At 46.1% G+C, this 21393-nt stretch overlaps 1 protein-coding gene across 3 annotated transcripts in view; it reads left to right on the top strand.

The window, feature by feature from the left end:
- Window positions 1-5112: 5112 nt before the first annotated feature.
- ABL1 (ABL proto-oncogene 1, non-receptor tyrosine kinase) overlaps window positions 5113-21393 on the top strand; it is a 311197-nt gene continuing 294916 nt past the window's right edge. For 2 of the 3 annotated variants that reach the window (XM_063936710.1, XM_063936709.1), the window contains exon 1: window positions 5113-6071. In XM_063936710.1, the coding sequence (XP_063792780.1) occupies window positions 5936-6071 (136 nt within the window). In that variant the 5' untranslated portion in view covers window positions 5113-5935. The remainder of the gene's footprint in view (window positions 6072-21393) is intronic. The other variant, XM_063936706.1, reaches the window with a different exon arrangement.

Below are 21393 nucleotides of genomic sequence, written 5' to 3'. Positions count from 1 at the left end.
TGTATGTAACATGATCTTGAGACAGATTGAATGTGGGTAACAAAGGACAGTTCAGAGTCAAGAATGACACCTAGGCAGCGAGCTTGTGGGGTAGGGGTGATTGCAGAGTTCTCAACAGTGATAGAGATATCAGGTTGGAAACTACTATTGGCCGGTGGAAATACAATTAATTCTGTTTTGGAAATATTAAGTTTGAGGTGGCGAGATGTCATCCAAGATGAAATGGCAGAAAGGCATTCAGTGACACGGCCCAATACAGATGGTGACAAATCAGGGGAGGATAGGTAGATTTGAGTATCATCCGCATACAGATGGTACTGAAATCCGAAAGAGTTGATTAGTTTGCCAAGAGATGTGGTATAGATAGAGAAAAGCAGAGGACCTAGGACTGAGCCTTGCGGTACTCCAACTGAGAGAGGTAGCGAAGTAGAGGTGGAATCAGAGAAACGAACACTGAAGGAGCGATTAGATAGGTAGGATGAGAACCAAGAAAGGGCTGTGCACATCTACGATCAGATCTGAATTAGGCCCAATGTACTAACACAGTGAAAATGTGTGGACACCTGTACCAGTAAATCAGTGTTTAGCTTTGAGTGGTCGACTGCAGATAGTGAAAGTAAATGTCGAGTTGCTGTGGGAATTGCACTGCTCCTACATAAGCATCACTGAGAAGCCAGAAAGCCACCAATGTGGTAATGTAGTTGGTGTGAACCATGCAGTAACTTTGTATTTGGAACTAACCGTGTTGTAATGCAAGGGGTGCACATACATTTGTTTTTTTGCATGCAGGGTAACTACTTGCTGCGTTTGCATGTAGTCCACAAATGCTGGACAGCTTTATTTATACGCTACAAATTAGATTGGAGTTCAGACACGCCCCTCTCACGTCTAAATCTCTCTGCTCATTTTATTATCGTTACCCCACCTGCAGTCAACATAGTTTTACCAAAGTGCAAAGTTATACCTCTTTTATACCAAATATTGCGGTCGCAGCCGGGAGACTATCACGGGTGTTACCCGGCTGCAACCCGCATCAGGCCCCTTTCACACCGCATTTACCAACCGGGCATATTGCCGGGTTGGTGACGCCGCTGATGATGCGGCAGGGACAATGCTTCGAGATTACATGATCTCCAATCGCCGCCCGTACATTTACTGTAAATGGGAAGCCAGGTCAATGCGACCCGGCTATTGTTTACACAGCAGTGTTTGCCGGGTTGAACACATGTTTGACCCTGCAAACTACCCAAGATGGAATACCTGGTCACTCGACCCGGATTATTCCAACTCTGCCCCTTTACACCAACCAGCAGCATGGGTTATGCACGTTCATGTGCAATAACACGTGTTATATGCTGGCGGTGTAAAAGGGGTACTACTTGATGTCCTTTGCATTGCTTCCAACTCAGCCCCATTGTTCCATCCACACAATCCACTGTTTTTACACGTGTGCAGAAATAGAATGGGATGTTACTTTTGGTCTGTACAAAAGTAATCTGCAAAATGTTCTTTTTTTTTTTTTTTTTTTTAAGAAAGAGGGGAGGGAGAATAAGGGGCCCATTTATCAATGATCACATATTGAATGCGATCTGGGCAGGATCTTACCGCCCAGGATCGCATTCCATTATGTGATCCCTTCGAGTGAATGTATCACCTGGCACCCGTCCCTGTGATGCGCTCTGCGGATGGCCGGGGGTCCCACACGTGACTGCGATGCACGGAGGTTTTCCGACGGAGGGTTCCTGGAGAACACAGCCGGAGTTTCTTCCTGTGATCTGTAGCACATAGGCTACAATGGGCTACTGCAAACAAAAGATTGCGGTAGCTGCGGGGAACAATATTGGGAATGCTTTGCATTCCCAATATTGATACATCGGGCAGCATCGCATTCCCCACAGAAACCTATGCTAGAAACCTATGCACAGAAACCTAGGCTGCCGGTGGAAATGGAGGGATCGCAGCAGATATCAGAGCTACCTGCTAAGATCTCTCCTTTATACATTCAGGTGCTCCCTAATATTTGTGACTAACCCCTGGGGACGTGGCCGCAAATATAATTTGCTAAATAAGCCCCTAAGAGTGAAATAGAGGGACAGAGATGAGAGAAAGACGGAGGCAAGCAGAAATGAGAGAGACCGCTGGATGAAGTGGAGCAGAGTAATGCATCCTACACACTGGGTAACGGCAGCAATTTGGACGATGATCGATCTCGATATTGTCCAAATTGACTTACATTGCAAAACGACAGCAAACCAACAATGAACGACGCAGGGCCGTGCATTGTTCATCGTTGGCGCATACACACTGAGCGATATGAATGATTTCTCGTTCATTAATGAACGAGAACGTTCATATCGCCCTGCAACATCGCCCAGTGTGTAGTGGGCTTTAGGTTGGGCAATCTGTGGTCCTGTATCCATATTCTGATTAAATATGGGGTTGGCAAATATTATGAATATTATTGTCCTTTATATGGCGCCACAAAGGATCCGCAGTGTCAAATTACAGTGTACATAAACAAATAAGCCAAACCGGAAAGACAATATAGGACCATGACAGGGTAAATAAACACAGCTACATCAGCAGATGACACTGGAATAAGTATTAGGGTGGCAGAAAACCGCGGGATTTGGTGCCGTCGAAGATTGTTTAGGTAAGAGAGGGAAAAGCACATGAGGGAAGAGGACCCTGTTTGTGAGAGCTTACATTCTAAAGGAGAGGGGTGATACAGATGGGGTAGACAAGTGAGCATGGAACAGAGGGTTAGGATGAAATTTGGCTGGGTTTGGTGAAGAAGTGGGTCTTGAGAGCCTGTTTTGTAGAGAGGGGGAGAGGTAGAGAATACCAGAGAAAAGGAGCAGCATGTAAAATGGAGGTAGGAGTGGGTGGAAATAATTAGTAGGCAGGAGAGTCGGCGTGCATTAGCAGAGCGAAGAGGACGGGTGGGAGAGTAAAGGGAGATAAGGTCAGAGATGTAAATGGGAGAGGAGTGGGTGAGTGCTTTGTAAGTGAGTGTGAGAAGCTTGAATTGGATTCTGAAAGGGAAGGGGAGCCAGTGAAGGTGAAGGGCTTGTAGGAGAGGGGAAGTGGACATAGTGCGTTTTGCTGAGGAGGAAGAAGAGCCGGGCTGCAGCATTGAGGATAGACTGGAGTGGAGAGAGGCGGTTGTCTGGGATGCCAGATAGGAGGAGATTACAGTAGTACAGTCTGAAGATGCAGTGATAAATTATAAATAAATAATATCATGAGCATAGTATCGATATTTATTACAGCATATGCGCAGTTTCAGTCTTCACCAAGAGTATGGTGGGGCTGGCCATCTGGCACACCTAGCAAATGCCAGAAGAGCCAATGGCTTGATGGGCCGGACTGCCTGCCAGAAAGTCTGGCCGAGCATCTCCGCCTCCCAGCGCTCTGCTCGGCCAGCATGCAGAAAGATGGGGTGTGCCACAAGACCACATCCCCGAGACATGCTTCCGAAAGATGGCCACAACCCAGTGAGTCATGGCCATTCCCAATTTTTTTGGACGCATGCAGCAAAGGATGCTGGGGTCGAGTTACAGCCCCTGTCCATCCCTGAGTAAGGGGTAGATTAATGCAGCATGCCGCTAAATTCTCTACTTGCTTTGCCTTTGTTGAGATAAAGAGGAAGCAATTATGCTGAGATGTATTCATATCTTCGCAGCCAGAGATGAAGGAGAAAAAAAAACCTCAGTCCCGTAGCAGCAGCAGGGAAACAGATGGATGAGGTGACACGGAGAACAAGGGTCCAAAATGTTAGCTGTGCAAGTCTTCCTTAGGTCTATCTACAACATACAGCAAAGAGTTTCTGCAAACTTTAATAAATCTGGCAAATCTGGTCAGGCAATACTGCAGGTTTTTACCTGATGTCCCTATACAGGTAACAGTAAAGCTGGGTACACACTGGCAGATATACAGATGTGTCCACTTACATCTTTTCTTTTTTACAAATTTGGCACAACATGCAAAACACGGCTAAGCTGTTTATCACGAGTAGCGAGTGGATGAATTTTAACATTTTTGTTAAAGTAACATATTAAAGAGGCAAATTAAGAAAATTAACAAGGCATGGCTAAATCTCTGAGTCTAAAGGCCCGTACACACTGGTCGATGTATCGGCCGTTCTCTTGAACGGCCGATACATCGCGGGACCGTCGGCCAGTGTGTACGGGCGATACGTCTGTGAACTCCGTCGTTCACAGACGTATCGCGTCGGCCGCGCAGCACAGCCGACAGCCAATATATTTAACAATATATTGGCCCGTCGATGTGTGTGTACGGGGCGGTCGTCCGACCGCCCATACACATGCTGCGGCGGCCGGCGGTGATTGACAGGTGAACTGCGCCCGCCCGCCCAGTTCATGACGTCAGTCCCCCGACGGATCGGGCTGTGTGTATGCACAGCACACTGCCCGATCCGTACATAGATATATCTGCAGATCAATTGATCTGCAGATATATCTAATAGTGTGTACCCACCTTAAGGCATGCAAAACTGTGCCATACATGGCGGGATATAGCAAAGATGTATGTGGACACATCTGTATCTGCTGTTCAATCGATCTGCAGATATATCTGCAGATGGTGGTTGTTCATACACACAAAAAGATGCACCAGTATATCTTAAATATATATCTGCTGTTCACTCGATTTGCAGCTATATATGCAGATGGAGATTGTTCATACACACTGAAAGATGCACTAATATATCTGCAGATATATCGCATCTGCTGTATCGCACAGCAGATGCAATATATCTGTGAAAGACGTCTTTCACAGACATATTTCTTGTACACACCTGCAGATCAGCAAAATATATATTGGACAACCAACTGATTGGCCAATATATCTGCCAGTGTGTACCCAGCATAAGACAGTCTCCTGTGCATCAGCCTGCTGTAGTGTATGCATGTATAAAGAATGCATGATTATGATAGAAGACAGTCCTACTGATTCTCCCAGTGTCACCTTCCAGCTGGCCATCCCCTGACTGAGAGCCATGAGCCCCTTCTCAAGACACTGCGTGCAGTGCGCATGCTCAGAGTCTGCAGACACCTATGTGTGGCCAGCGTAGCCAACCTGTACCCGGAAGTGACGTCGCGTACGTCACGGCGTCTCCCAGGGCAGCAGCGGTGGCGGCGGCCAGGGCCCAATATGGCGGCGGGCAGGGCTGTATCTCCCGGCCGCTGAGTCTCCGGGGGTCGCCGCGTCTTGTCACCGCCTCTCCGGTGTTACCCGGAACCGGTACGGGCGGTCCCCGCCCGAGAGCTCGCCCAGGTGACCCCGCTGCAGCGCACTTTCCTCAAGGACCCCCTAATATAACGGTGTCCCCAATGGGTCGGTGAGCCCCCCCAGCCCCGGGGATGACCAAGGAGGTGACAGCGGGGAGACCTATGTCATAACACCGCTACTAGGAGGCTAGTCCATGTCCTCAGGGCCCCTTGACACCCCTGTGACACCAGGGACAGCCCCCTCCTCCTACTTGAAGTCTGATATTTACAGAGTGGCCCCTGTGGCCCCTATGCCATGACTGGCCCTGAGTGCTATAGGCCGCCTCTGACATTGTATGCTCCTCATTCGCTTTTAACTTGATTTATGCACCAAGGGGGTTTAATCTAATGAACATTTGCTAACACCCTGTGGTCTCCGGGACTGATATGGGATAGTCTATGCATTACCCACAAACCACATCCGTCTTCCAAAGAGACTTTCTATAGACTGGACAGAAGAAGCTGTTCCGCATTTACATCTATATATGTGTATATTTTTTTTAACTCCCTGCCTCACTTAAGTTTAAGTCGTGTTGTTGATCAGTCAACGTTTTGGATCCTGTGAATACAAGATAACACAGTGACGGCCTGAAATAAACATTTGTTTACGTTTTTGTTTTCTTTTTGCAAACTCTGCTCATCCTATGGGTCAGCAGCCTGGAAAAGTGCTTGGGGACCAGAGGAGGCCGAGTCTGCCTGCCTTACCCTTTATCAAAGGAGTCGGGAAGAAGGACTCCGCCAAGCACGGCGGCCCTCATTGCAATGTTTTTGTGGAGCACGGTAAGTAAATGTTTATATCCTGAGGTTCGCTGTTTTACCACTACTGGTTAAAGCGCTTGCCGTCTGGGTTACGGATACATTCGATTAATTGTAATGCTGAATTTGTCCCTTATTTATGTGCAGGGTGTGTTTTCTACTGATCAGCTTTTTGTGTTAATGCTGACCTTTACTATTCCGAATCTAAAAGTACGGAACAATTTTTTAACACTATTATTGTGAAAAGTTTTCTTTACCGGGCATGACAAAGATTTCTGTGGAACATGCAAAAAGGTTATTTACTGGTATGCATTCATTACGTTGACACCAGGATGTCAGATGTTTTATGATGTCGAAAACTGGAAAATGATTTCCTAACCTGTTGACATAGTGAAAAAGTCAGCTTTAGTTGTCTACTTTTTGAACGCCAACCTAATGTATCCATCCAGTGTTTATTCCCTTTGTAGCTAACAAGAGTTTGCTTTTGGTGGGAAGTGTCCCAAGTGTCAAAATTGAATTGTGTAAAACGAGTTGGTTAATAGGAAACTGGTTTTGAAATAGTCGTCTGTTTCAGAGCGTTGTTGTTGTGTGTTATTTATTTATTAACAGTTTCTTATATAGCGCAGCATATTCCATTGCGCTTTACAATTAGAACAACAGTAATAGAACAAAACTGGTTAAAAACAGACAGGCCTATAGGTAGGAAGGCCTTGCAAGCAAGCTTACGTTAAACCCTCGGTTTTAAAGCACGTCAATGGAATAAAATAAGAGTGCACTGTGGATTTCATGAGGATAAGTATTTGTGTAAAGTATTTTCAATAACTTTATACGAAGATACGAACGGACAAACTATAAATAACCAGTTGTATTTTTTATTTTTGTATCACTGTTTCCCACAGTGATGCATGCTTAGCTGATGCTGATACTGCTCCATATCTACCCGTCCAGTAAAGTGCAGCAGTGTCCTCCTCATTGGTATACTTCATACCTGAATGATCAATGGGAAATGGGCATGTCTGACAGCTGTCAACATATAACCTACCTGTTTAACTCTGCAAGGATCCAGCAGAGTCCAGGAGGGTTTGATGCTCTCCATTGCTGGCTATAGGCAATTTGGGGTCGATTCAATTCACTGACAGTTGAATAGCGCCGGGAATTAGCGGCGCTATTCAATTCAGCTCAAGTTAAGTCGACGAATGCCTATTCTCCCGGACTTAACAGGTTGTTTTGTCGGGAGAACGGGCATTCTCCGACTTAACTCCCCGCCGCGATGCTGATTCCTGACAGAATCAGCCTCGCGCTGGCTGCGAGGCAGCGCTTTTGTTGGATTTCCTCTCTCATCCCCCAGGGGTGAGAAAAGAATTCCCGACAATGTGTCACTTTGCGTTGTATTGAATAGCGCCGGGAGCTAACTCCCGGCGCTATTCAACTGTCGGTGAATTGAATCGACCCCTATGTGTTGGTATCGGGATTGTCAAAATACTGACAGCGGTATCCCAATATAGAAAATACAGACACTGAGTAATTCGTAAAGCTAACCCTGATCCCTAACACACCTTTCCTGCAGCCTCTCTTTCTTTCTGTTCCTACTTTTGCTGTTTATCAAAGTGTAGCTTGTCTCATTTGATAGTTTTATGATCACTTAGTCAAGTCACCTTTGCTGCCTGTCTACCATAAGACTCCGTTTAGTGTATACAAGTCGGTGATTCATGTATTTTCAGAACCCGTGTCATTGAATTACACTATGTGAAGCCCAGCAGTCCTGACAACTCTGAATGAAAACCAAATCCATTGCCTGCCTCTAAGCCGACCACCACAAATTCCATTAAAACCTACATTATTGCTTTATTGTCTCTGTTGTCATCTGTCAGAAGGCTCAAATCGATCCGCTATGGGGAGCTGTGATGACAAAGTGATAAGTGTAATATGTCAGCCATATATAATATGATTATGGGTGGCTTTCCTTGTCAAAAGGTTAAGTGTGTTCTTGCAGACAACATGTGGAGTAAAAAAAAGTAAAAACAAACTTAGATTAATAAAGATAAATGCTGCAAAGTGTAATACTAGGTAAGGGTGAGCAACTCTTCAGTCATGTTCTGCTTTGTTCTCCATGTTATACCTGCTTGTTGTCGTTACTGTGCAACACTCCTCTATATTACATTGTGAAATTCAAGTGGCTAAAGGGTATTATAGTAAGCATTTACATGTTTTACCTTAGACTCCTTGGGTTCATTTCATTAATGCATACCATTAATGTAGGGGTAAAGATGGGTCGGCGTTCAGATGCCAACATAACAGTGCCCAGGGCTATTCAGTGGGTCACATTGTAAGCCAGTGACTAGCGATTTCTGCTCGCACCTTCCTGAGGTGTGAGCAGAAATCCACACAAAATAGTTCCTCGGGGCTAGCCGCAGTGTTACTGCATGCGCTATCGGCAATGTGCCCGGCTCTTATGTCAGGAGGTGCCATTTGCACGACTATTCTTTGGCTATTGCTGTTAGTGGAATAGCTCCGGGCACTCAATGTGGTAGCCTCATCAATGGGAATTGAATACCCCCCCCCCCCCTCCCCTTCATGCTTGTTGATATGTACTTATAGATAGGTGTCTCTTTCTTAGATTAATTATATTGTTTTAACTTAAGTATAATGGCCTGATTCATATGTGGTTGGAGTGAGCATCTCTGTTGCTTACTTGGAGGCAGCAGCAATGCAGAGACATGGTAATGCAGCAGGAGGCGTCTGGTGTAGTTAGACCTCTTCTGTATGCATTTGTGATCCAGTGCTGCGTCCGAGGGCTCTGTTATCATATCATCTGTGACACCATCGGCAAGCTGTGTGACCCCATGAGGTCATGTAAGTTTGACGCCGCAGCTCCTACAGAGAGGCCAGGAAATCTGTGTTGGAAGACTGATATCTTGGCATTGGCATGTCGCCTCCATTTTGGGAAACGGAGGCCATCACCGCCCACCAAATGGCTGCAGACTGTCAATCACAATGATGTCTGCATCCGTAGTCCGTCCAATGACGCAGGAAAAGTACTGCACATGCTCAGTATGGGTGCAACGCATGTGCAAAGTACTGCCCATTGGTACTTTGCGACATGCTTTCAAGTTGTGTCAAGACCTTAATCAGGCCCTATGTGTGGGCCTTTTGATGGCTAGAGTTAGATGGTTCCCCTGATTTGTACCTTAAGACAATCCTGTCTCGGAGGTCTACAGACAATTCCTTTGACTTCATACTTGGTTTGTGCTCAGACATGCACTGTCAAGTGTGGGACCTTATATAGACAGGTGTGTGCCTTTCCAAATAATGTCCAATCAACTGAATTTACCACAGGTGGACTCCAGTGAAGCTGTAGGAACATCTCAAGGATGATCCATGGAAACAGGATGCACCTGAGCTCAATTTTGAGCTTCATGGCAAAGGCTGAGAATACTTATGTACATGTGATTTCTTAGTTCTTTATTTTTAATAAATTTGCAAAAATCTTAATTAAAAAAATTCACGTTGGCATTATAAGGTATTGTGTGTAGAATTTTGAGGGAAAAAAATGAATTTATTTCATTTTAGAATAAGGCTGTAACATAACATAATTTGGAAAAAGTGAAGCACTGTGAATACTTACCGAATGCACTGTAAACATTTGCTGATCGAATAGCAATACTGCTTCTTATAACACGGTATAGCTGGGACAATTCAGATGTTCCGGCCGCCACCTGCTGGGGGCGTCTATTGGAGCAATTCAATTGTTGCTCCAATCAGATGCTCATTAGCATTTAAAGCTCCTGAAAGCTCTGGGTTTAGCTGCTCAAATCTGCTAAATCCATCTAAAGTTCTTGTTTGTGTGTCCACGAGATGGTGCCCAGATGGCGCCATTAAATTGTATCTCCGTCTGCGTGGCAATGGCTACCGGCGTCTGCATTAGCTTGCATCCCCCAGGGATGGCAAGCTGAAATGCGCGAAAAGTGACCCCTTTGGGCGCCCAAACACTTTTTGCAATCGCGCCAGCAGTTTGGTCAAGTTTACCTGCATTACCCGTCTTAACCCGACCTCTATGGGTGCAAAAGCCACTCTAAAAAAACATAAATTTTTAATATTGCTCTGCTATCTCTCGTCACTTTAGACGGGAGAACAGGCGCGATATAATAATTGAAGTCTGCTCTAAGAATTTTTCACTGTAATGAAGACTTCCTTTAAAGTAAAATCACTTTATTCCCTGTTGTTGTATTGTACATACTGTTAAGGTGCATACGCACTAGACAACGTGCTCTATGAGCGACGTCGTCTAGTGTTTCCCCCTCCCGGGCCGGGCGGGCGGCGACCAGTCATAAACACTGAGCGATATGACGGCCATATCGCTCAATGACATCATGCCACTGCCGGGCCGTGCAGGCAGCTCTTGGACGACAGTCCAGATTGAGCATGCATGCACGGCCGACAGCGAGGGTCGTTAACGACCCGCGGGGCTGCGCATCGGTCGTCGTCGCTGGCATACACGCTTGCCGAGAAAGTGAACAACGTCGCTCAGGAAGGGTGAAAATAAGCGGCGTCATTCATTATATCGGCAAGTGTGTATGCACCTTAAAATACGATTTTAGTACCTACCGGTAAATCATTTTCTCTTAGTCCGTAGAGGATGCTGGGGACTCCAAAAGGACCGTGGGGTATAGACGGTTCCGCAGGAGCTTGGGCACACTATAAAGACTTAAACTGGGTGTGAACTGGCTCCTCCATCTATGCCCCTCCTCCAGACCTCAGTTAGAAAACTGTGCCCAGGAGAGATGGACATATCGAGGAAAGAATTTATTGTTATAAACACGGTGCGTGTCCTACCAGCTCACACCTCAAACACACCGTAGAACGTGGCATTCAGTAGAACAAAACACAGCCACATGCTGAGAGAATATGTAACACAAACCGTGTGTCCACGTAAGCAAAAATAAAACCCTGCATGCCATGGCATGAAAAACGGTAGCAACCGCCTGACAGAGAAGACACACCACCAGGGTGTAACCAAAAACACTAACTGCAGACACCGTACGCACTGGGACGGGCGCCCAGCATCCTCTACGGACTAAGAGAAAAGGATTTACCGGTAGGTACTAAAATCCTATTTTCTCATACGTCCTAGAGGATGCTGGGGACTCCAAAAGGACCATGGGGTTTATACCAAAGCTCCAAAACGGGCGGGAGAGTGCGGACGACTCTGCAGCACCGAATGAGCAAACAAAAGGTCCCCAACAATCATGGTATCAAACTCGTAGAGCATAGCAAAAGCGTTTGATCCCGACCAATAATCCGCTCGGCAAAGTTGAACCGCCTAGACTCCTCGGGCATCCGCCCAAGAAGAGCCCATCTTTCCATTAGAATGGGCTTCCACCGACTTCGGTCACGGCAATCCAACCGTAGAACAAACATGCCAAATCGTATCACAGATTCAGCGTGTAACAGACTGCATACTGCAGTCGCCCCAAGCATGTTGGGAGCATACCGGACAAACAGAGCCTCTGTTTCTCCAAACTGAGTCAAATTGGCGACCTAAATATTCAAATCCCCGGTAACACCAAGAGACTTTGAATCAGCTAATGCCTAAGTAACCACCGGCATCAAAAATATATAAAAGAAGAAAACGGGAAGGGGGGGGGGTGCGCTATCAATAGCAGCCGGTAGGGGGATGGTAAATCCCCAGAGGTAGTGCAAACAGAATGTGAAAGAGAAAATTACCAGCGCTGGCTGATCATGCTTATGCAATATAAAAAACAATATAATTTCCAAAAGGCTTATAATTAAAAAGACATATTTATTTCACATGTATATCCTATAAAATAATGAATAAAAGGTGAACAAGACGGTACTCAATAAATTTTGCCACAATATCTGAATTACTTATATATCCACATTTGGCTATTAGTAGTACTCAAGGGGACTGGAATCACTTGGAGATGTCCATCACTAATCGGTTATTTTTGCATAAATCCGATAATTTGCAGATGTGAGGTATTTACCAGTGATCCTGAGAGCAGGTAATGTCCACCTGATGTGTGGCTGGATCAAATTATCCTCTTTGGCATGGAGGATTGGGTCCAGAAGGTGGATGCTGCTATTAGAATGTCCCAAATGGTGTGCACCAGAGTATCCGTAAAGCCAGTGGAGATGGTGGTATTGAGTATCCAGATATGTTTAAAAGCTCAACGCGTTTCGCTGGTTAGGATATTCCAGCTTCCTCAGGAGCAAGTCAGACTTGCTCCTGAGGAAGCTGGAATATCCTAACCAGCGAAACGCGTTGAGCTTTTAAACATATCTGGATACTCAATACCACCATCTCCACTGGCTTTACGGATACTCTGGTGCACACCATTTGGGACATTCTAATAGCAGCATCCACCTTCTGGACCCAATCCTCCATGCCAAAGAGGATAATTTGATCCAGCCACACATCAGGTGGACATTACCTGCTCTCAGGATCACTGGTAAATACCTCACATCTGCAAATTATCGGATTTATGCAAAAATAACCGATTAGTGATGGACATCTCCAAGTGATTCCAGTCCCCTTGAGTACTACTAATAGCCAAATGTGGATATATAAGTAATTCAGATATTGTGGCAAAATTTATTGAGTACCGTCTTGTTCACCTTTTATTCATTATTTTATAGGATATACATGTGAAATAAATATGTCTTTTTAATTATAAGCCTTTTGGAAATTATATTGTTTTTTATATTGCATAAGCATGATCAGCCAGCGCTGGTAGGCATCAAAAATAGACTGTTTTCTGCGAAACCCAGAAACCACTCTTTGGCAGAACTACAATCCAAGTTCACAATTCCTCTCTATCCACCTGGAAGATCAAACAAGGCTCTTGTGAGACAAAACCACCACTTCCGACACCCGCCTTGCGGACGCCAAAGCCAATAGCATGACCACTTTCCAAGAGAGAATTTTTTTTTTAAAAGAAAATAATAAGGCCATACTGCACCGAAATGGAGCCTAACTGGAGGCCTGCATCCACAACGGCTTGTAAGTATGGATAAGAACGACCTAGCTGAAAGTCTTCCGTAGGAACCATCCTGGATTCACACCAAGAGACAGAATTACGCCAACCACGGCGGTAAGGCTTTGCCGTTACTTCTGTCCTAGCCTGAAACATTGAGGAAATGGCTTCACTGAGAACATTCTTCCGGCTTAGGATATGGCATTCAACCGCCACGCCGTCAGACGCAGTCGCGGTAAGTCTTGATACACGCCCTGATCTAGTTGTAACAGTTCCTCACGTAAAGGAAGAGGGCAGGAATCTCCCATGAGCAAATCATGAAAAACTGGATAGAAAAACCTCCTTGGCTAGATCAGATCCGAGAGGATCGCCTGAACCTTTGTTCTTCTTACGTTTATCACCTTCAGAAAAAATGAAAGAGGAGAGGCCACATAGACCGACTAAAAACACCCACGGTGTCACGAGGGTGTCCCTTGACCTGAAACAATATCCCTGAGGCCTCTCGTTGAAGCGAGACACCAACATGACCAATTGCGACCCTCCACAAAAAGTTGTCACGTCTGTGAAAACTTCTCGACGATGATTGAATTTTTCCCGGATGGAGATCGCGTCAGCAGAGGAAATCTATTTCTCCTTCGCTTACCACCGAAACGAATACTACCAGACTTTCTCTAACGTCCTAGTGGATGCTGGGGACTCCGAAAGGACCATGGGAATAGCGGCTCCGCAGGAGACTGGGCACAAAGTAAAAGCTTTAGGACTAGCTGGTGTGCACTGGCTCCTCCCCCTATGACCCTCCTCCAAGCCTCAGTTAGATTTTGTGCCCGAACGAGAAGGGTGCAATCTAGGTGGCTCTCCTGAGCTGCTTAGAGTAAAAGTAACCGTACAACATTATCACCGTATTTGGCGTAAATATGTTGCGTGGTGCGAGGCCAGGAAGGCCCCTACGGAGGAATTTCAACTGGGTCGATTCCTGCATTTCCTGCAAACAGGACTGTCTATGGGCCTCAAATTAGGGTCCATTAAGGTTCAAATTTCGGCCCTGTCGATATTCTTCCAAAAAGAACTAGCTTCTGTACCTGAAGTTCAGACGTTTGTCAAGGGAGTACTGCATATACAGCCTCCTTTTGTGCCTCCAGTGGCACCTTGGGATCTCAATGTAGTGTTGGGATTCCTAAAATCACATTGGTTTGAACCACTCACCACTGTGGACTTGAAGTATCTCACTTGGAAAGTGGTAATGCTGTTAGCCCTGGCTTCAGCCAGGCGTGTATCAGAATTGGCGGCTTTATCCTATAAAAGCCCTTACCTAATTTTTCATACGGACAGGGCAGAATTGAGGACTCGTCCTCAATTTCTCCCTAAGGTGGTTTCAGCATTTCACTTAAACCAACCTATCGTGGTGCCTGCGGCTACTAGGGACTTGGAGGATTCCAAGTTGCTGGACGTAGTCAGGGCCCTGAAAATATATGTTTCCAGGACGGCTGGAGTCAGAAAATCTGACTCGCTGTTTATCCTGTATGCACCCAACGAGCTGGGTGCTCCTGCTTCTAAGCAGACGATTGCTCGTTGGATTTGTAGTACAATTCAGCTTGCACATTCTGTGGCAGGCCTGCCACAGCCAAAATCTATAAAAGCCCATTCCACACGGAAAGTGGGCTCATCTTGGGCGGCTGCCCGAGGGGTCTCGGCTTTACAACTTTGCCGAGCAGCTACTTGGTCAGGGGCAAACACGTTTGCTAAATTCTACAAATTTGATACCCTGGCTGAGGAGGACCTGGAGTTCTCTCATTCGGTGCTGCAGAGTCATCCGCACTCTCCCGCCCGTTTGGGAGCTTTGGTATAATCCCCATGGTCCTTTCGGAGTCCCCAGCATCCACTAGGACGTTAGAGAAAATAAGAATTTACTTACCGATAATTCTATTTCTCATAGTCCGTAGTGGATGCTGGGCGCCCATCCCAAGTGCGGATTGTCTGCATTACTTGTACATAGTTATTGTTACAAAAATCGGGTTATTGTTGTTGTGAGCCATCTTTTCAGAGGCTCCTTCTGTTATCATGCTGTTAACTGGGTTCAGATCACAAGTTGTACGGTGTGATTGGTGTGGCTGGTAATGAGTCTTACCTGGGATTCAAAATCCTTCCTTATTGTGTACGCTCGTCCGGGCACAGTATCCTAACTGAGGCTTGGAGGAGGGTCATAGGGGGAGGAGCCAGTGCACACCAGCTAGTCCTAAAGCTTTTACTTTGTGCCCAGTCTCCTGCGGAGCCGCTATTCCCATGGTCCTTTCGGAGTCCCCAGCATCCACTACGGACTATGAGAAATAGAATTATCGGTAAGTAAATTCTTATTTTTCGCCCCACGGCAAAACTGTGCATCTTCTGCCATTGCCGCTTTGCTCCTTGTTCCGTCATAGCTGCTTACTTACGCCACTGCTGACAAGTGGTCTGGCAGAACTAACATGGGCCGAACACGAAGAATACTTTCGTCGAAAATATCTCTTAAATCAGGAAAGCTTATTGCAGACAAGCTTTCCAACTTAACCTTAACCTCTGGAAATACGTCCCTTGCAAGGCCTGCTCCCCAGCCTCGGAGATCTGTATGCACGGATACCAGGATCTAAACCTGGATCCCGAACCTTCATCCCTCTAGAAGGAGAGAACCGAGCAGACACCACAGGAGTGATATCCTGGCCTTTAGGATTATATTCCGGTGCATGTGCAGGTGAAACCCGGACCACAATTCCAACTGGCCCCTTGAAAGCCACTCTGGCAGTAGACCTGCTCAACAAAACAGGCCTCATAGGCCGCACCCATCTGTTTTAGTAACAGAACTTATTGATGAAGTGTCCCAGCAAAGCTGATCCAACTATGTATCCTCAGACCTCTTTCCACAGGAAAAACACTGAGCATTAACCGGTCAGTATCTACTCTGAAACCCACCTCCGACATCTGTGTTGGTGGGAACAACAGCCAATCCCTGTGTCGAAGAACAGTCAGAGAGAAACAACGATTTGCACCTTTATACAGGGACAACCGGACAATGACGTAGCGTACTACCTACCCATCCAGAGGGGAACGGCAAGATATATTAGAAAAACAGTAAGGGTAACAACCGTAACTCAGAATGCTCCCCTTTTGGATTCTATAAATAACTCACAAGTCTTAGTCTATTCCTGGACAAAATGAAATTATTAGATGAGCGCTCACCGGAGTGGGAACTAGCCAGATAGACTCAGCGACAAGTGGTGGATGTGTTGGAAACAGAAAACGACATCCACTTCTGCAAACCTACCAAGGCTGCAGAACTCTTACCTTTCAACCTTCAACTGTCTGCACAGAAAAGGAAAAAAGAACGATATCGAACCGGTTAAAACGACTGCATCCCACAATAAAATGCGTCACCAACCGTTGTGCAGGAGGCTAACTCACGAAGTTAGACTTACCAGTTGTATCCGCCGAGAGTGACTGAACAGAGGGCTCACCAAACAGCTGTATACCTCCTCCGAGTATCTCTCGGAGACAACCTCAGCATTTTCCCGGCTACACCTCCTGCTGTCACGCGGCAGCCTGCTGCAATGTTATAAAGTAGAATCAACAGAAGCAAGCTTACCCACTCTGGGTAGGGTAATTCTATCGGATGCCTACCCGAATACAACACTCCCTCATGTGCATGCAATGCAAAAAAGGCCAAAATATAGAAATAAAATATCACTTAGCTTCCTGTGTATGATCCTTTGCGACCGGGCTCTGCGTCGACCAGGAGTTGACTGCCGTAATGTTCTCTCCGCGTCAGGGAAGAGAATAATATTTGGACTCCTTGAGAAGATCGAAAACCAACTCGTCACGTCCAATCTAGAGCTTAATCAACAGAGCGATCAGCACATGAGAAGAATACCATTATCTTAGCATTCATGGATATACATAATGTAATACACAATAAAACACACACATCCTAACCATGCATATATAAACATATATCTACATATATTGTAAATGAGTAAATCAGTGCGCTTGTCCAATTTATGCGTAGTACCTTACTGTAAAAGTGCAATCTACAGTCAAAAATAAATTGGTCAAATGACCAGTCCAATAAATGAGTTCTTCCAAAACTAGTTTAAGGTTTGGTTACCAAACAGTCCACACTTTCCCCGTTTTATCGGGTGGCTGCTCAGGTCTTCAAAAAGTGCCACTAGGTATGCGTAGCCCAAAGGAGAATCTGCAAATAGAGGAAGAAACAGCAGAGCGCCTATAATGTAGTATCCTTTAAAACAGTTTTTGTCACACGCAAGAATAATATTGCATACCGGATTACGGCTTGACACAATGCCTATCGATCCCCTGGTCTTTTAGTCCAAGTCTCTGTCGGAATCTAGATAGAGTCAGGAAACAGGGAATCACTATATAGCGTAGTAATTACTCAGTAAGTAGGGTTAAATTTTACATCTCAGGTAAAATTACATGCGTACCAGATAAAGTAATAATTTGTGCATATCAGTATTGGTACTCGTATCCTGGTCCTCATCAGAGGGTGGTGGTCATAGGGTAGCCTGAGTGTCTACTGGTATGGTTACCTGGTAGAGAAGAATACCATTATCTTAGCATTAATGGATGTACACAATAAAACACACATATCCTAACCATGCATATATAAACATATATCTACATATATATACATATAGATATAACCTATACGCAAGTGGATTGTCCAGACCCGTCAGGTCCCAGTAATGTGTTGTGAATGTGTATGACCATGTACTGACGTGCCCCCGATGTGGATCTGCCAGGAACGTTATGGTCGACAGAAACTGAGTAAATGTCGGCAGCAAGGAATAGTAAGCGGGCAAAAAATAATATTAATCGTGGAACCCCGAGGGGTCTGAGGGAAGTATACATATACAATTTCAATAACACTCCCCCCACATATACCTATATATATATATACGCGTTGGGCTATCTGGCAGTGACTGCATACCAAGTTAAGGAATCTTTTATTATTTATTCATTTTAACTGGTATTATATTTTATATGTGTATCCTTTTTATCCCATTTTTTAGAAAAAGATTTGTTGTTTTAAATTTATACGTGTTTTAAATTTATACGTGAATAAATTGTATTTTATATTTTTAATTATTCACCTAAAGTGTGAGTTCTTATAGACACCATTGGTCGCTAAACCCCCTTCCCCCAATTGTGTACCAAATTTACGATACAGGGAACCGCCATCCCTGTTTGGGGGTAAGCAGACGCCCTTTTAAATTCTTAGGGAGTGTCAGATCTATTTGTTTGGTATAAATCACATTCAGGATAAGTAAACGTTGGTGAACACACGTGGCGCAATATTTTCTTTCTATTTATATATATATATATAAATAAAATAAAAATAAATATGTACCTATATATATATATATATATATATATATATATATATATATATATATATAGGTACAAGGCAACAACAGCCTGTTCATTTTTTTACCCTGGAAATACCGTTGATGCCGACAGGGCATCCACCAACAACTGTGTCTCCCCTAGCGTGTTTACTTGTTTTCAAGCACACAAAACCAACCTGCTAATACTTAATTTTTCGAATCAAGTACCGCCAAGCGTCGGCGAAGCTGACAGTTATCCCCACAGCAGCTTGTGACAAAGCCCTCACACCTGTCGACATATGTCGACTAACCGATAGTGGGTAAAAAACAGGGAAACAGTGAAGTTATGTATCACAACAAGGATTATGTGTCCATTATTAAACATAATGCTATATGACACCCATATAGCATTAAAAACACTGTGCACCCCCTCCTTCTTACTATACAGTAAATCCTGGTGGGGACCTGAGGAAAATGGCGCTGACTCCTCTGTGAGGGCTAAGCTACGCCCCCTCCCGGCGCGCTTAAGCCCGCTCAATTATAAAAATATAAAATACCCTAAAAACTAGCTAGGGACCCTATATACAGGGGGTAACCAGCTGTATAACTTACTTTTTGTCCCAACGCAGCCCAGCGTCCCCCCCCCATCTGTGCCCTGCACCTACGAAAGCCGTTGGTGTGTGGGAGCTATGGACCGGGGCGAAGACACCCGGTGTCCGGGTATGCTCCCCCGCCCGGGATCCTTTTATAAATGCCGCCCAGGGCGGCCCCCCCCCCCCCCCAGCACCCTGCAGGCCGACGCGGGAGCAGAGAGCGCTACCGCTGCCGCTCCCTCCCGTTCGTGGCGCACTGGCGGGGCGGGCGCCGAAGCATGTCCCCCCCCCCCGCCAGTGATTACATCTGTTAAATGCTGCCCAGGGCGCTCCCCCTGCAGGCCCGGTGTAGTGCAGGAGCCGGGAGCGCAGCGCTGCCGCTGCTGCTCCCTCCCGTTCACGGCGCACTGGCGGGGCGGGCACCAAAGTATGTCCCCCCGCCAGTGAAGTACAGAATTTATGCTTTATGCTGCCCAGGGCGCTCCCCCCCAGCACCCTGCAGGTGATGGTAAGCGCGGGAGCAGGGAGTCCGCGCTACAGCTGTCTCTCTCCCCTGCAGCACCCTGGCGGGGTGAACATACGCTGTGCCCAGGCACCGTAATATGTCCCCCGCCAGCATTGTAGACCATCAGCAACATGCCCCCAAGGCGCTCCCCCCTAGCGCCCTGCACCCTGCCAGAGACGTTGGTGTGTGGGAGCATGGAGCGCAGCCCTACCGCTGCTGTTACCTCCGTTACTGAAGTCTTCTGCCGTCACTGAAGTCTTCTTTTCTTCCAATACTCACCCGGCTTCTTTCTTCCTGCTTTTGTGAGGGGGGCGACGGCGCGGCTCCGGGAACAAGCAGCTAGGCGCACCAAGTGATCGAACCCTCTGGAGCTAATGGTGTCCAGTAGCCAAGAAGCAGAGCCTTTAAACTAAGAAGAAGTCGGTCCTGCTTCTCTCCCGTCACTCCCACGATGCAGGGAGCCTGTAGCCAGCAGGTCTGCCTGAAAATAAAAAACCTAACATAAAGTCTTTCAGAGAAACTCAGGAGAGCTCCCCTAGTGTGTGACCCATCACTCCTGGGCACAAAGTCTAACTGAGGTCTGGAGGAGGGGCATAGAGGGAGGAGCCAGTTCACACCCAGTTTAAGTCTTTATAGTGTGCCCAAGCTCCTGCAGATCCGTCTATACCCCATGGTCCTTTTGGAGTCCCCAGCATCCTCTAGGACGTATGAGAAATGTGGTTTTGCCTGTTTATTTTTTAGGTAAAGTGTTGTCTTTTGTTTTTATTTGTATGTAGATTTGTATAATGCACATTGCTAGATATCCTCCCAGCCTCTTTATTGCAGGGCTTTATAAAACTCACACGATTACAGCTCACCAGGCTAACACAGCACGCAGCAGATGGTACTTTTCTAGAGCGCCATCCATTGGAAATTTTCTGTCTGAATTTTATACTGAGCTAATGTCCTCTATATGTTCAGCAGTTATCTCATTGTATCTCCACATAAGCAGCAGGGTTTAAGGCACTAGCCGGGGGCTGGTGGGTTCTTTGAAATAATTCTGTTCTCAAGTACAGTACGGGAAACATTCAACGTCCTCTTCCCAGGCCGACACTCCCAGCGACCGTTGTGTTACAGTCTCGTAAATGTCACTGGCTTCCTCAGAACTCTATACTTAAACTAGCTATCATTGTGTTCTACAGAGCTGACAAACCACTTTCATGGGGTGACATTTGTAGGCTAGTTGTGGGGACAGGGATGCAGCTTGTTGACCTTTCAAGATGGGCAACTTTTAGTGGCTGGTCAATGTCTACAAATAGGAGGCAGTTATAATCTGGGTAATATGATTGAGGGAGGAATACACTGGGAGCCTCTTGACTCAGTGGCCGATATTCAGTTGTTATATCATGCCCGATCTCGCGTCTAACGTGATGGAAGATCGTGGGACGATATTCAATTGATCCCCACTATCATGCATATCGCGCCCATAGCAGTCGGGTTTAGCCGCGTAAAGCGGCAAAATCCGTCTAAACTAATGGGCCCCAAACAGGTCACTTTTTGCGCATTTCAGCTCGCCAACCCTGGGGGAAGTGAGTTGAAATGATGTTATCGTACCCGTCCGCAGAAACAATTGAATAGCTAGCTGCCTGTGGGCGCGAACAGGTGCTGGAATATTTGTTCTATCCACAAAGTGGATGCCTCCACTATGACAATGTAACTGGTTTTCTCTAACGTCCTAAGTGGATGCTGGGGACTCCGTCACGACCATGGGGAATAGCGGCTCCGCAGGAGACAGGGCACAAAAGTAAAAGCTTTAGGATCAGGTGGTGTGCACTGGCTCCTCCCCCCATGACCCTCCTCCAAGCCTCAGTTAGATTTTTGTGCCCGGCCGAGAAGGGTGCA

This window comes from Pseudophryne corroboree, chromosome 8 (genome assembly GCF_028390025.1).
Source record: "Pseudophryne corroboree isolate aPseCor3 chromosome 8, aPseCor3.hap2, whole genome shotgun sequence".
Lineage (NCBI taxonomy): Eukaryota > Metazoa > Chordata > Amphibia > Anura > Myobatrachidae > Pseudophryne > Pseudophryne corroboree.
This window is presented reverse-complemented; position numbering and strand designations above follow the sequence as displayed.